The sequence below is a fragment of the Oncorhynchus masou genome, chromosome 15 (genome assembly GCF_036934945.1).
Source record: "Oncorhynchus masou masou isolate Uvic2021 chromosome 15, UVic_Omas_1.1, whole genome shotgun sequence".
NCBI lineage: Eukaryota > Metazoa > Chordata > Actinopteri > Salmoniformes > Salmonidae > Oncorhynchus > Oncorhynchus masou.
The window spans coordinates 35,312,656-35,330,080 of NC_088226.1; the positions used below are offsets into that span (position 1 = coordinate 35,312,656).

The following is a 17,425-nucleotide window of genomic DNA, read 5'->3' on the forward strand; positions in this document are numbered from 1 at the left end:
TGGCAAACCAGCGTTAATTGTAAAAACACTGCCCCTCTGTCATTCAAATGGACTTTTTATTATGTTTTATTTTGACTTTTTTTAAAAACGTATCTTTGACCATCATTCTATCCCCCACACAGCAACTCCACTCCCACTTGTCTCCAATTCCACATCTCAACCCTCAGCTTCCCTCAGCCCATCCCATCTATCTCTGCTGGCCACTCTCTTCGGGTTTCTACGCAACACATATCTTTCAACTATACTGTGAGGTTTAACATACAATTTCAATCTATCTAATCTAATAGAATCCACAGATTGCAAGTTGAAGATAAATACTTTTACTAATAGTATTAGTAATTGACTGACCCGGTCTCTCCAGATCTCCTATTTCTAGGGTTAATTTTAGATCAATGCTATGCATTTTCCACCATTCCTGAACCTGAGACCAGAAACAGGCTACGGCAACACCAAAATAAATGGTTTATTGATTCTGGATCCTCACGACAAAATCTGCAGAGCTTTGATGATTTTATGCCCCAAATATTCAACATTTTGTTGGTGGCAAGAATTCTATATAATAATTTTGGCTGAAAAGCACGAAGTCTTGAATATTTTGTTGTTTTATATATCAACTCATACACCCTGTACCATGGAATCGGTACAACAAAAATCTCTTCTCAACGATTTTGCAATCTGTATGGCACAGTTGTCCTCAAATTAAACTGGTATACTTTCCTATTTATGCTATTTTTATTCCTCCGCCAGCTTTGATCCTTTATATTGGGCAGACAGACAAGTTCCCTACCTCCTCCCGCTGCCACCTGCCTCCTCCATTTTTGGGGTAATGCTGTAATTAATTGGTTTTCCTCTTGGATTGAGCAGACCTTCCCATGCAATTCTGATAACTCCATGAAGGACATAACTCTACCATTCCAATTTACAATATAATTTAAGAACCAAATACCCTTATTTCCCATAAATACAGGTATTTTATCAACCAGCACATTTGAGTTCAGCCATAATATTTGTTGTAATGTTTGTTGTATCTTTTCAGGGGGATGAAATTGAAATTTTAGCCATCTCTGCAATGCTTGTTTGAAAAAGAGAGATACTTTGAAAAAAGTCATTTTCAATTAATCGAAAATGAGACATGGCAATCTGCACAAAGGCAAAAAGGCCATTTTTAAACAATACATGAACTTTTCTTAATCTACTTGAGAACCATTTAGGGTACAAGTAAAACTTGAACCCTAAAGAGAGAGGTTTAGTGTTTTTCTATTTAATAATCTAAACCCACCTAATTCAAATTCATTATATAGATAGGCACGTTTTATTTTGTCTGGTTCAGCGTCCCAGATAAAGCTAAAAATGAATTATCGGGAGTAGGCAGAGCCTTAAGTAAGTGAGTTTTAGGTAAACTGCAAGGTGATGTAAAAGTTGTATTTTTTGAAGATCAAATACGTAATATTGTACACTTATCATAATTAACTTTTCTGTACTCTCTTGACTAAAACTAGATCTAGATCCTCAATGAGACATTGCAGGGATCTATCTTGCAGACTTAATATAAAACTTGAGTCATCAGCATACATGAACACCTCTGTGTTTAAGCCTTGGATTTCTAATCCTCTGTTGTTGTTACTGGATTGGATAATAGCTAGCTTTTCGATGGACATAACGAATAGATATGTTGACTGCAGATACCCTTGTTTAATTCCCCTTGACAATTCAAAACTCTCTGAGAAGTAGCCGTTATTTACTATTTTACACCTGGGGTTGCTATACATTATTTTTACCCATTTTATAAGAGAATTACCAATATAAAAACAATACAGGCATTTATAAATAAAATCCAGTCTTACTCTATCAAATGCCTTTTCAAAATCCACTATAAATACCAGGCCTGGCTTCTTAGATGCAACGAAAACATGCGGACTCTCCTTCACTGCAGCCGAGGTGAGTAAAACATTTAAGCGTGTTAACCCTCGCAAGGCTGCAGGCCCAGACGGCATCCCCAGCCGCGCCCTCAGAGCATGCGCAGACCAGCTGGCTGGTGTGTTTACGGACATATTCAATCAATCCCTATCTCAGTCTGCTGTTCCCACATGCTTCAAGAGGGCCACCATTGTTCCTGTTCCCAAGAAACCTAAGGTAACTGAGCTAAACGACTACCGCCCCGTAGCACTCACTTCCGTCATCATGAAGTGCTTTGAGAGACTAGTCAAGGACCATATCACCTCCACCCTACCTGACACCCTAGACCCACTCCAATTTGCTTACCGCCCAAATAGGTCCACAGACGATGCAATCTCAACCACACTGCACACTGCCCTAACCCATCTGGACAAGAGGAATATCTATGTGAGAATGCTGTTCATTGACTACAGCTCGGCATTTAACACCATAGTACCCTCCAAGCTCGTCATCAAGCTCGAGACCCTGGGTCTCGACCCCGCCCTGTGCAACTGGGTACTGGACTTCCTGACGGGCCGCCCCCAGGTGGTGAGGGTAGTCAACAACATCTCCACACCGCTGATCCTCAACGCTGGGGCCCCACAAGGGTGCGTTCTGAGCCCTCTCCTGTACTCCCTGTTCACCCACGACTGCGTGGCAACGCACGCCTCCAACTCAATCATCAAGTTTGCGGACGACACAACAGTGGTAGGCTTGATTACCAACAACGATGAGACGGCCTACAGGGAGGAGGTGAGGGCCCTCGGAGTGTGGTGTCAGGAAAATAACCTCTCACACTCAACGTCAACAAAACTAAGGAGATGATTGTGGACTTCGGGAAACAGCAGAGGGAACACCCCCCTATCCACATCGATGGAACAGTAGGGGAGAGGGTAGTAAGTTTTAAGTTCCTCGGCATACACATCACAGACAAACTAAATTGGTCCACCCACACAGACAGCATCGTGAAGAAGGTGCAGCAGCACCTTTTCAACCTCAGGAGGCTGAAGAAATTCGGCTTGTCACCAAAAGCACTCACAAACCTCTACAGATGCACAATCGAGAGCATCCTGGCGGGCTGTATCACCGCCTGGTACGGCAACTGCTCCGCCCTCAACCGTAAAGCTCTCCAGAGGGTAGTGAGGTCTGCACAACGCATCACCAGGGGCAAACTACCTGCCCTCTAGGACACCTACACCACCCGATGTTACAGGAAGGCCATAAAGATCATCAAGGACAACAACCACCCGAGCCACTGCCTGTTCACCCCGCTATCATCCAGAAGGCGAGGTCAGTACAGGTGCATCAAAGCTGGGACCGAGAGACTGAAAAACAGCTTCTATCTCAAGGCCATCAGACTGTTAAACAGCAACCACTAACATTGAGTGGCTGGTGCCAACACACTGACTCAACTCCAGCCACTTTAATAATGGGAATTGATGGGAAATTATGTAAAATATATCACTAGTCACTTTAAACAATGCTACCTAATATAATGTTTACATACCCTACATTATTCATCTCATATGTATACGGATATACTGTACTCTATATCATCTACTGCATCTTTATGTAATACATGTATCACTAGCCACTTTAACTATGCCACTTTGTTTACATACTCATCTCATATGTATATACTGTACTCGATACCATCTACTGTATCTTGCCTATGCTGCTCTGTACCATCACTCATTCATATATCTTTATGTACATATTCTTTATCCCCTTACACTTGTGTGTATAAGACAGTAGTTTTAGAACTGTTAGTTAGATTACTTGTTGGTTATTACTGCATTGTCGAAACTAGAAGCACGAGCATTTCGCTACACTCGCATTAACATCTGCTAACCATGTGTATGTGACAAATAAAATTTGATTTGATGTTCTATTATTTTGAGTAGTTGTCGTATCTTATCTCCACTGTATCGTCCATATAAAAAAATCTGTCTGATCAGAATGAACAATACCTGGTAAAACCCTTTTAATTCTGAGTGCTATGCATTTCGCTAGTATGTTTTGCATCACAACATTGAAGTGTAAGAGACCTCCAGTTTTTTTAGACAGACTGGATCTTTATATTTGCCATCTGGGTCTTGTTTTAACAATAGAGAAATCAGACCTTCCTGCTGAGTACCTGACAGACTACCATTTCTCTAGGAGTAGTTAAAACAATCTAACAATGGAGCTTTTAGTACATCAAAAAAGGCTTGATATACCTCTACCGGTATCCAATCAAGCCCTGGGGTTTTTCCAGACAGAAAGGATTTAATAGCCTCAAAAAGTTATTCCTCTGTAATTTGGCCTTCGCACTGAACGCACACACACTTTGTGTAGAATATGAATAAGCATAACAGCTTAATGCGTTTGTGTGAGATTGCAAAGTCTATGTATGTGCCTCTCTCTCTTTTTCTAACTCATTCTCTCTCCTCTCTCTCTCTCTCTTTCTAACTCATTCTCTCTCCTCTCTCTTTTTCTAACTCATTCTCTCTCCTCTCTCTCTTTTTCTAACTCATTCTCTCTCTCTCCCTCTCATTCTCTCTCTTTTTTTCTAACTCATTCTCTCTCCTCTCTCTCTTTTTCTAACTCATTCTCTCTCTCTCCCTCTCATTCTCTCTCTCTCTCTTTTTTTCTAACTCATTCTCTCTCCTCTCTCTCTCTCTTTTTCTAACTCATTCTCTCTCTCTCTCTCTCTTGCTTTGCCCTCGCAGCCATCACTCACTCACAGCAACCTCCCTCCCTCCCTCGGGGCGTTGAAGTGGTAGACTGGTAAAGAGGAGAGGAAGGTAATTTCCATAGTGTATGGCTAATGTATGCTGATGGCCTATCGACCTCCTCCTACACACCTCTCCTCCTCATCCCTCTCTCTTCAGACTGGAGGGACTGGCAGACGAGTGGGAGTTGAGGAGAGGAAATGGTGGGGTGAGAGGATGTGCGATGGAGGGTTATGACAGCAGCCTCGTTATGGTATGGAGAATCTGTACGACATGCGATTCAGTCCTGCCTTGGCAAACCTTTCCGTCTAGCTGAACTGTGGCCGGCAGTGAGCAGGAAGCCTATGTTATTGTCAGTTGGTCTGCATTTTCAAGGTTCACGTTTGAATGTCACGCGCACAATTCCAGTGACATACCTTTCTTGCAAGCTCCATTAGGCTGCCATGTAAGTGTAAGACAGGACTGCGAGTCCGATGCATTATTTAAGTGATCCCTTCTGCTGACGGACACAAGTTTTTTAAATTCAAATCCCAAATGGCCCCCTATTCTCAATGGGTCCTGATCAGAAGTAGTGCACTATACATGGGGAATAGGGTGCCATTTGGGACGTAATCAAGTACGAGGGTGAATGGCTCCTTGTCAAATTACAATGGGCTTAAATTGACACATTTCCAGGCAGGGGATTTAGTGACTGACCTCTCCTTCTCTCCATCCATCCATCTATCCATCTCTCTTCCCCTCCCTCCTTCTATCCCTCCATATCTGCTTTCACTCCTATTGATGGACCGCGACCCATGTAGCAATAATAACTCTGTGTCAGGAGACTTTACACGGGGTATTATAAATACTCCCCCCTTGGATTTCTTTCACATTTTGTTGCATACCAAAAGAGGGATTGAAATAGATTTATTCATGATTTGTTTTTGTTTTTTGTTTTTTTTGGGGGGGGGGGGCATTGATCTACACAAAATACTCCAGTGTCAAAGTGAAAAACATTTGATCCATTTTTACAAATGAATAAAAATCCAATAACTAAAATATTAGTAGTATTCACCCCCAATGTTTAGACAAGATTTAACTAATGCAATAAGTTACATGGATTCACTCCGTGTGAAATAATAGGGGTTGAAAGGATTTTTGAATGACTAACCCTTCCTCTGTCCCCCATACATACATCTGTCCCTGTGTTGAATTTCAAGCACAGATTAAACTACAAAGACCAGGGAGCTTTGCGACAGCCTCGTAAAGAAGGGCAGTGATTGGTAGACGACTAACAATAACATATTTAATATCTCTTTAAGCATGGCCCTTCTGAACTGAGCTGCAGAACACGAAGGTAACTGCTCAGGGATGTCACCATGAGGCCCTTGGTGACTTTAAAACATCTACGGAGTTCAATGACTGTGATGGGAGAAAACTGAGGATGGATCAACTGCATTATAGTGACTCCACAATAATGTCCTAAATGACAGAGTGAAAAGAAGAATACAAATATACAGATTAAGGCACTGAAGTAATACTGAGAAAAAACACTATTCTGTTGGATTCTTCAAATCCAACACAACACGTCATTGAGTAAATGCCTCCTTATTCTCAAACGTGGCGGTGGCTGCATCATGTTATGCTTGATATCGGCGAAGACTTGGGTGTTGTTCTGGATAAAAAGAATCAGGATGGAGCTAAGCACGGCAGGTAGCCTAGTGGTTAGAGTGTTGGGCCAGTAACCGAAAGGTTGGTGGATCGAATCCCCGAGCTGACAAGGTAAAAAAATCTGTCGTTCTGCCCCTGAACAAGGCAGTTAACCGACTGTTCCTAGGCCGTCGTTGTAAATAAGAATTTGGTAAATACAGCGATACCCACTGTATCTGCTAATGCTTATTGTTTTAGATTTTATTGAACCTTTATTTAAGCAGGAAGATATGCTGAGATCGCTGTCTCTTTCGCAGATTATACACATCAATTACACTGTGCATGAAAAGCAATACACAATCAAATGAAACAAACACATTCTTCAGTAAAAAAAAGGCCCTCTAACATCTGCCTGAATTACCCTGGAGGCACCAACTCCAGCAACTTTAAGGAGTTTGGGAGATCATTCCACATGAGAGGTGGAAAAAAAGAAAGAACTAAATGCACATTTACCAAACTCGGTGGAGATTGAAGGGATGTCTAGGGTTAGCCAACCCTGATTCCGGGTCTGAAAGTTAACAAGGACGTAAGTTATGGAGGAAGTGTATGCAAGAGGGCTTTCTAGAGAAAAAGCACGCGATGTGTCTATCTGCCAGACTTTGAAGAGGGCAGGCCTACTTTCTGAAACAAAATGCAATGATGCGTGCCGAACCTATACCCATAGCCAATAACCCGGAATGAGTGTTTACTGAATGATTTGTTTTCTGCTATTTAACGAAAGACTGGACCTGTTCTTAAAGAAGAAGCCTATTTGAATTGTTCATTTCTTTAACCGACTCATCAAAATGCTTTTTGGAAGAAAGCTTTCCATCAGTGCAGATGCCCCGACGGACAAGATCAGTGAATCACCGTCCAAATTGGATGGAAACCAGCCTGCACTTTATGATGAGGAAACTGCTCTGTCATTGTGTCAGTACTGAGAAGAGTAGTGTTCCTTTTGTGTGTCTGTGTGAGTGTACGGTATGTGTGCGTGCTTGTGTGAATGTGTGTGTTTATTTGTCTAAGTCTTAGAGAGAAAGCCGGGACGAGTAGGAGTAGCTGTATCACATCTCTCATAGCTCAGGTGGATTCTGTGAAAGCCAGACGCTTTGATAATGGGCTGAACAGAGCTCTTTCACAATCCGCTGTAGACTTTCTCTCTCAATTTCTGTCTCTCCCTCCCTCCCCAATTTGCTTTATTGGCATGACGTAACAATGTACATATTGCCAAAGCTTATTTTGGATATTTTCAATATAAAAATGGGAATCAAAATAGTCAACGGGACAACAGTAACAACAATAACCAAGTGTCAAAATAACCATACATTCAACAATAACAATAAGCATACAGTAGAGTTCATGTGCAGGTTAATTGGTCTGTTAGACACTATCCCTCAACTTATGGCAGGCAGCAATGTAGTGCGCTGTCAACCCACAGCTCTCTGCGTCCTCCCCCAACAGGACGGGTAGTCTACTTTCACCAGAGAGGTCTTTGAAACCTTGAATAAGGGTTTCAAATTTGGGGAAATTGTTTTATATTTGTTTTCAACATTTTGTCAGTAAATGCAGCTCCGTCTCAGGTTCTGCTGTTGTGCAGTGGTTGCACAGCCTTTCCTCTACAGGGAGGCAGGTTTGCCCCAATGGAAAGGCTGTGCTCACTGAGCCTGTACTTTGTCAAGGTTTTCATCAGTAAGCCAGATAGCACTGCATTTTGCTTTGTGTTTGTGTTTCCCAATAATCAATATAGTTTTGTTTTGAATGTGTTGTAGTTTTGGTTTATCCTGATTGATTGGATGTTCTGGTCCTGAGGCTTCAGTGTGTTAGTAGAACAGGTTTGTGAACTCAGGACCAGCTGAATGAGGGGACTTTTCTTTGCTCAGCTTTTGGTATTGCAAGGATTGGTAATGATATGAGAGGGGGTCACAGTATTTTAGATGTTTCCAAAATTTAATTGCTCTTTTTTGAGTTTTTATTATTAGTGTATATTGGCCTCTGGACATGTAGGATAATCTTACAGAACTCTGCATGCTGGGTTTCAATGGGGTGTTTGTCCCATTTGATGTAATCTTGTTTTGCAAGTGGACCCCACACCTCGCTGCCATAAAGTGCAATTGGTTCAATGACATATTCAATTAGTTTTAGCCAAATTTGAATAGGAATTTCAATTTGATTTAGCTTTTTAATGGTGTAGAATGCCCTGCGTGCTTTCTCTCTCAGTTCATTCACTGCCTCATTAAGGTGTCCAGTTGAGCTTATTTTTAAACCGAAGTAATTGTAGTGTGTGCAGTACTCTATATATTTTGTACCAATTGAGAACTTTGGTCTAATTCCCTGAGATCTGGATCTTCTCTGGAAAATCATTATTTTAGTATTTTTGGGGTTTTACTGCCAGGGCCCAGGTCTGGCAGTACTGCTCTAGCAGGCCCAGGCACTGCTGTAGGCCATGTGCTGTGGGTGACAACAGGCATAGGTCATCTGTGAAGAGTAGGCATTTAACTTCTGAATTGTGGAGACTAACACCAGGGTCTGAGGATTTTTCTAGAATAGTGGCCGATTCGTTGATGTAAATATTGAAGAGTGCAGGGCTCAGATTACAACACTGACGAAGGACCCACCCCTGGTTAAAGAATTCAGTTATTTTCTTGACAATTTTAATGCTGCCCGTATTGCCAGTATACATTGATTTAATTACAGTGGGGCAAAAAAGTATTTAGTCAGCCACCAATTGTGCAAGTTCTCCCACTTAAAAAGATGAGAGGCCTGTAATCGTCATCATAGGTACACTTCAACTTTGACAGACAAAATGAGAAAACAAAATCCAGAAAATCACATTGTAGAATTTTTAGTGAATTTATTTGCAATTTATGGTAGAAAATAAGTATTCGGTCAATAACAAAAGTTTATCTCAATACTTTGTTATATACCCTTTGTTGGCAATGACAGAGGTCAAATGTTTTCTGTAAGTCTTCACAAGGTTTTCACACACTGTTGCTGGTATTTTGGCCCATTCCTCCATGCAGATCTCCTCTAGAGCAGTGATGTTTTGGGGCTGTTGCTGGGCAACACGGACTTTCAACTCCCTCCAAAGATTTTCTATGGGGTTGAGATCTGGAGACTGGCTAGGCCACTCCAGGACCTTGAAATGCTTCTTACGAAGCCACTCCTTCGTTGCCCGGGCGGTGTGTTTGGGATCATTGTCATGCAGAAAGACCCAGCCACGTTTCATCTTCAATGCCCTTGCTGATGGAAGGAGGTTTTCACTCAAAATCTCACGATACATGGCCCCATTCATTCTTTCCTTTACACGGATCAGTCGTCCTGGTCCCTTTGCAGAAAAACAGCCCCAAAGCATGATGTTTCCACCCCCATGCTTCACAGTAGATATGGTGTTCTTTGGATGCAACTCAGCATTCTTTATCCTCTAAACACGACGAGTTGAGGTTTTACCAAAAAGTTATATTTTGATTTCATCTGACCATATGACATTCTCCCAATCTTCTTCTGGATCATCCAAATGCTCTCTAGCAAACTTCAGACGGGCCTGGACATGTACTGGTTTAAGTGGGAGGACACGTCTGGCACTGCAGGATTTGAGTCCCTGGCGGCGTAGTATGTTACTGATGGTAGGCTTTGTTACTTTGGTCCCAGCTCTCTGCAGGTCATTCACTCGGTCCCCCCGTGTGGTTCTGGGATTTTTGCTCACCGTTCTTGTGATCATTTTGATCCCACGGGGTGAGATCTTGCGTGTAGCCCCAGATCGAGGGAGATTATCAGTGGTCTTGTATGTCTTCCATTTCCTAATAATTGCTCCCACAGTTGATTTCTTCAAACCAAGCTGCTTACCTATTGCAGATTCAGTCTTCCCAGCCTGGTGCAGGTCTACAATTTTGTTTCTGGTGTCCTTTGACAGCTCTTTGGTCTTGGCCATAGTGGAGTTTGGAGTGTGACTGTTTGAGGTTGTGGACAGGTGTCTTTTATACTGATAACAAGTTCAAACAGGTGCCATTAATACAGGTAACGAGTGGAGGACAGAGGAGCCTCTTAAAGAAGAAGTCTGTGAAAGCCAGAAATCTTGCTTGTTTGTAGGTGACCAAATACTTATTTTCCACCATAATTTGCAAATAAATTCATAAAAAATCCTACAATGTGATTTTCTGGATTTTTTTCTTCTAATTTTGTCTGTCATAGTTGAAGTGTACCTATGATGAAAATTACAGGCCTCTCATCTTTTTAAGTGGGAGAACTTGCACAATTGGTGGCTGACTAAATACTTTTTGCCCCACTGTAAGTCATATGTTTAGCCCCTACACCACTTTCAATAACTTTGTAGAACAATCCTGTTTGCCAAATAGAATCAAATGGAAGTCTTTTTGGAAGTCAATAAAGCAAGCGTATATTTATTTTGGTGTATCTCTCTCTCTCTCTCTCTCGCCAAAGCAAGTGAAATAGATAATAAACAATACAAAATGTACAGTTATCATTACACTCACAAAAGTTCCAAAATAACAGACTTGTCATATTATGTCTATATACAGTGTTGTAATGATGTGCAAATAGTTAAAGTACAAAGGGGAAATGATATGAACATAAATATAGGCTGTATTTACAATGGTGTTGGTTCTTCACTGGTTGCCCTTTTCTTGTGGCAACAGGTCACTCATCTTGCGTCTGTGATGGCACACTGTGGTATTTCACCCAATAGATATGGGAGTTGATCAAAATTGGATTTGTTTTCAAATTCTTTGTGGGTCTGTGTAATCTGAGGGAAATATATGTCTCTATGGTCATACATTTGTCAGGAGGTTAGGAAGTGCCGCTCAGTTTCCACCTCATTTTGTGGGCAGTGTGCACATGACCTGTCTTCTCTTGAGAACCAGGTCTGCCTTAGGCGGCCTCTCTCAATAGCAAGGTTACTGTATGCTCACTGAGTCTGTACGGTGTCAAAGATTTCCTTGATTTTGGGTCAGTCACAGTGGTCAGGTATTCTGCCACTGTGTACTCTCTGTGTAGGGCCAAATAGCATTCTAGTTTGCTCTGCTTTTTTTGTCAATTCTTTCCAATGTGTCAAGTAACTGCCAGTCTCTGGCGGCATGAAATACTCCACACACTGTAACTGTGATGGAATAGGAGAGTGTTCACGCACGGTTTTGTTTGCTTGTTTGTTCGTTAGTTCTGTGCTGTTTTTGAGTGAGGTGTTTGGTTGTTACGTGTATTCTCTGTGTTACAGCTGGCCCAGGACGAGGGCAGCCCGGTGCGTGGCTTCGGGGTGGTGGAGTATGAGAGTGCAGAGCAGGCGGAGGCCATTCTGATAGAGATGGACAAAACACTGGTGGGAGGACAGGAGATCCGTCTGTCTCTCTGCACCCCCGGAACCTCAGGCAGGAGCACATTGGCCGCGCTCATAGCTGCTCAGGGCGTGGTGAGTGACTGGACACACACGCACACACACACACACACACACACACACACACACTGTAGATATACAAACACTCCCACCTCACACATTTATTAAAAATAGAAAATAGAGATCCATTTTACTGATTCAGATACAGTACAAACTAGGGACAACCTGGAAATGCATGTGCCATGGTCAGGACTGCACACCTCTAAACGGATGGTTCCATTGACTTGCTGCGTACGCTCACTCAGTATGCTTGTATACATGCATACATACATATACATGAATACAAATAGCCTCCTACTCATTCTCTCTCTCTCTCTCTGGTGCTGTGTGGCTGTTACAGTCACCATAACGGTGGCAGTTATAATTACAGTTGTCCCAGGGTAGGACTGGCTCACAATAAACCCACTCTTTCTGACGAAAGGAAATCATGCTGCGCCCACTGCCGCTGTAACAAACATACCAACACACACACACACACACACACACACACACTGCTCGAATGTAATCAAACACATGCACAGACAAAATCACACACGCACGAACACACACGCACGCGCGCACACACACACACACACACACACACACACACACACACACACACACACACTGCTCAAATGTAATCAAACCCATGCACAGACAAAATCACACACACACACATTGAAGTCTGCACAAGCAAAAGCAGCACCTCATCTCTCCCCCATTCACTCATTTCTACCTGTGGAGCTGTCAGGAACTGAAGGAACTGTCAGTCTGTCGACACTGCAACATCACTAAATAGAACTCTCACTGGTCATACCTGGTATTCCAGCACATACCAGGTGATCCGGCACTAGGCATGCAGTAGTACCGTATAGTATTGTATAGATTCTTGTCCTCACACGACCCTGTATATCAGGTCTCTGTTGAAAGTGATCAACCCTTATGTCCGTTATGTGTATAACAGAGCGACACAAGGTAGGCCTATAGCCTCGAGACAATATAGACTTAAAGAGGGAACATTCAATGAGAACTATTCATCAGGGGGACGATTTCCGACCCGAGTCAAGCGTGTGTAAATGGAACGGAATTCCCTTTTTAATGCACTTTTCTCTCTATGCCTATTCTGACCTTGAACTGAAGCATGAGAAAAACACGCCGTTCACCCGCGATTCGTTCGAGGGTGGAGACTAAATGAATGTGCGCTGGACGTGTGTCTACAGATACGCCGTCTTCTGACCTTGACCTTATTCCCTAATAATTCCGCCACCTTTGACCTTTTCCAATGGAAATAACACCTTTATCCGTGCGCTGTTACTTGCAACTTGATAAGAGGTATTGATACGAGCTAGGTTGATGAGTCGTCCGTTCGGATAAGGGAGTTGTAAATATAAATGACACTTGTTTCCGTTTGACCTTTTTTTAATCGCTGGAGACAAATGGGACACCAGTCACATGGCAGCCAACTGAAGCTTATCAACACATCAACTTTCCCACAGTAAAGTTTATGAAATGCTGTTCCATTATGCAGAATTTAAATTGCGCTGCCTTTTAACTTGCAGGGATGGGAGCTCCACAGTGTCTTAAATGATAGACTGCCTCTGTCTCCTGTTTCTATCATGTATAAATATTAGCCACTCTCAGTATGGACCGTTTAGCAGGCATAACAACCACACATATTAAACTGCCAATTTACTTACTCTATAGTTCCCTTCGTTTTGGTACAACCGACATTATCATTCCATTAAATGACATGGTTTTGTTTACCTTCACGTGCTTCCTCTGTAAACGGTGGCACGGACGTGTGGTTGTCGCTGAGCGTCATTAGTAACAGTTGATAATATATTTTTTTTTTTGAAGACGTAGGCTAAATGAAATCGTTATGGAGCGGAGCGCAGACCGAGCTGTAACGGTTTGAACACATCGTATTGGCGCAATACTTGGTGGTGTCATCACACAGTTCCATGGTTAGTGCAGGTAATAGACGAGGGTATAGACTACTATTGTACAGTATTCTCCCTACTATAATACTATGTACATTAGTCATCCAACATTAACATGGGTTGAAGATCTGAATGAATCAAACCACTGTTTTCTTTCATTCGTGCGCCCAGGCTCTCCTAAATAATTGACAAGACTCAGTACTTTGTTGAAGCACCTTTGGCAGCGATTACAGCCTTGAGTCTTCTTAGGGATGACACTACAAGCTTGGCACACCTGTATTTGGGGAGTTTCTTCCATTATTTTCTGCAGATCCTCTCAAGCTCTGTTAGGTTGGATGGGGAGCATCAGTGCACAGCTATTTTCTGGTTTCTACAGAGATGTCCGATCGGGTTCAAGTCCAGGGTCTGGCTCGGCCACTCAAGGACATTCGGTCCTGAAGCCACTCCTGCGTTGTCTTGGCTGAGTGCTTAAGGTCGTTGTCCTGTTGGAAGGTGAACTTCATCCCAGTGTTCATCAAGAATCTCTCTGTACTGTGCTTTGTTCATCTTTCCCTCAATCCTGACATGTCTCTGAGAGTCTTTAACTGCCTTTTGGCAAACTCCAAGTGGGCTGTCATGTGCCTTTTACTGAGGAGAGGCTTTCGTCTGGCCACTCTACCATAAAGGCCTAATTGGTGGAGTGCTGCAGAGATGGGAGAATCTTCCAGAAGGACAACCATCTCCACAGAGGAACTCTGGAGTGACCATCGGGTTCTTGGTCACCTCCCTGACCAAGGTCCTTCTCCCGCTCAGTTTGGCCGGGTGGCCAGCTCTAGGAAGACTCTTGGTGGTTCCAAACTTCTTCCATTTAAGAATGATGGTGGCCACTGTGTTCTTGGGGACCTTCAATGCTGCGGAACATTTTTGGTACCCTTCCCCAGATCTGTGCCTTGACACAATCCTGTCTCTGAGCTCTACTGACAATTCCTTCGACCTCATGGCTTGGTTTTTGCTCTGACATCTACTGTCCGCTGTGGGACCTTATATAGACAGGTTTGTGCCTTTCCAAATCATGACCAATCAATTGAATTGACCCCAGGTGGACTCCAGTCATGTTGTAGAAACATTTCAAGGATGATCAATGGAAACAGGATGCACCTCATAGCAAAGGGTCTGAATACTTCCATTTCTAAAAACCTGTTTTTGCTTTGTCATTATGGGGTATTGTTTGTAGATTGATGAGGATTTGTATTTATTTAATCCATTTTAGGATAATACTGTAACGTAACAAAATGTGGAAAAAGTGAAGTGGCCTGAATACTTTCTGAATGCTCTGTACATTTAGGTGGCTTTCTTTCATTGATCCTTAATATTCTGAACCCCCGTTCTCTCGATATATTCTAGTCTGTGGACAAAATTCGAACTAAAAGGTACAGCGTATTTAAAGGGATGGCTTAAGATAAATGTACTGGGAACCCTGTTGAATTGAAAACTCCACAGGAAAATCTGTTGGCCAGCAAGTAGGAGGGTTTTCAGTGGTTGAATTAAATATATTCAGCGCACGCAAGGGAACCACGTCTGCAAAGCCCGATACGCACCTGCATAAGGTAAGTGTGAATACCAACTACTGAGAAGTGTGTAGGAAAGGGGAGCATTCCTAAGTCGGAATCAGCACCTTGGGGACCACTATTCACTGTCTGCGTGACACTCAGACAGTGAACAGTGCTTTAAGGTTGAGTGTTTGACATCCTATTTCATTCTGTGGAAGAGCATTCCTTGGGCTCGTTCTCTTGAACATATTAGAATGAATGAGATGCAGGCAGAAACCATAGCGACATGAGAACCCTGGAAGGAGAGAAGGAGACAAATAGAGGAGACCACGGAGGAGAGCCACTGTACTCAGAGGAGGATTCCTCCTGTCATTTTTATTCAGTTTGTGAAACTGAGTGTGAACACAGGACCAGATGGACCCCCCCCCTCCTCTTTTCTTCTCTCTATCCCTCCCTTCCTCTCCTTCCCTCTCTCTGGTGTGATTGTGTGGGAGTCAGGCTTTCTGATGCTTGAAGGAACCAGCCAGCATCCAACCAAACACACTGATGCGCACTGACATTTTCAGAGAGAGAGAGAGAGAGAGAGAGAGACCCTCCTTTCTTCTTCTCCCTCTGACAGACGCTGTCAGCGACAGATCAAACTGTGCTTCGGGGACAAACCTGTCTCAGTCAATACCCAACTAACATACAATCTGTATGATACACACTCTGTATGGCAGGTTAAAACGTGTGCCATCAGAGGTAGTAATGCACACTGTACTTCCAGCATTTAACAGGATACAAGCGAGCCTGAATTCAGCTGAACTTAGTTTGAAGGCTAGGGTAAATATCATCTTGGTAATGTTGTTGCGAACGTCTACTCTGTGTGTCAGTGTCTGCGGGCTAGAGCGTGCTGTACTGTGCTGCTAAGCTCAGCCCTGCAGGTGCTAGCATTTCTAGTTCCATCAGTTTCCGTCGCATAATGAGCAGGCAATATTTGAGGCGCTTGAATTCCAGCGTGTGTACTGTCGAACCAAGCTCGGGGTGTTTAGCCAGTGTGTTGTCTTCCTTGCCCTCTGGCTGAGAATCTGGCCTAAACCGAGCCAACCCACCCTACTCCCCATTCTACCCCCTGGCTGAAGCTCCATATGGTAACATATGGAGAGGACTCCCCCACATCTCCTCCCCGGTCCCCAGTGGGAAGGCACGTCCTGACCCCTTAACTTGGTTTAGTGGCTCATAGAAAACACATTGCGGTAGCGCAAGGAGCAGACCTGAAGCACTGCTAGATTTCTCCCTCCCCCCTCCCTCCCTCTCTCCCTACCTCTCCCCTCCTCTCTGTCCCTCCCTCCCTGTTCTCCAGTAGCAGATGGGTGCCCTGCTGCAAACAAGTGACCATGGTGCCATCAGAAACAGCCTAATGAGGAGATCCCAGGCTCCACACACAAACAGAAACTAGCACACAGAGTATATGACACCATCACGATTCCACCACTATTATCACGTTTTACAATACTACACTGTCACTACACTACACCACACTGTCTGAGATAGAGCAAGCCGTGCCAACCTTTCCCTTTTGTGTGTGTGTGTGTGTGTGTGTGTGTGTGTGTGTGTGTGTGTGTGTGTGTTGGCAGATGTTGAGTAGTAAGAAGGGCTTACTGCCGGAGCCCAACCTGGCCCAGCTACTGAACAGCATGACCAACCCCGCAGCCCTACAGGTCCTCATGAGGCCCTATCACACTGGGAAACGAGGAGGTGACACACACACACACACACACACCAGGCAGGCAGCAATTAGCTGGACTCTCTTCCTTGGAGGACTATTGTAAATTACATTAATAACTTATTTGCTAACATGTCGTTTATCAGGGAGATTTGTATCCGTCTCTTCCTCTCTGTGGAAGATAGACGTGGCCTTTTGAATAGCATGTCCCGTCCAATCAATTCTAAGCAGGCTTCTGTTTGATGAATGCCTAATCATCTGTTATAATGAACTTGTTCTCAGCCTCCATCAGAACAGACGAGAGCAGGAGGGAGTGGAGGCTAAGCGGCTGGCTCTTTAAAGAAGAACACACAATTGGGACGAAGTCTAAAATTAGCCTCTGATTAAATGTTAAACTTTCTACCTATTCTGGCGGTAGCTACCATTAGCTTTGACGCGTACATCTATTCCGAGGGGGTCGAGGGTCACGAGCTGGAGTTATGGCTAAGACTATATCTCAGTGCCGTGTCCCATGCTGTTTCAGGTGCGCCGTAGCTCTCTGAAGTCTACAA

The 17,425-nt window shown here is 43.4% G+C and overlaps 1 protein-coding gene across 3 annotated transcripts in view; it reads left to right on the forward strand.

The window, feature by feature from the left end:
* The window catches only part of LOC135556180 (ribonucleoprotein PTB-binding 2-like), a 68,549-nt gene that overhangs the window by 40,908 nt on the left and 10,216 nt on the right, over positions 1-17,425 (forward strand). For all 3 annotated transcript variants that reach the window (XM_064989165.1, XM_064989166.1, XM_064989168.1), the window contains exons 4-5: positions 11,545-11,736; positions 16,786-16,906. In XM_064989165.1, coding sequence (XP_064845237.1) covers positions 11,545-11,736; positions 16,786-16,906 — 313 coding nt within the window. The remainder of the gene's footprint in view (positions 1-11,544; positions 11,737-16,785; positions 16,907-17,425) is intronic.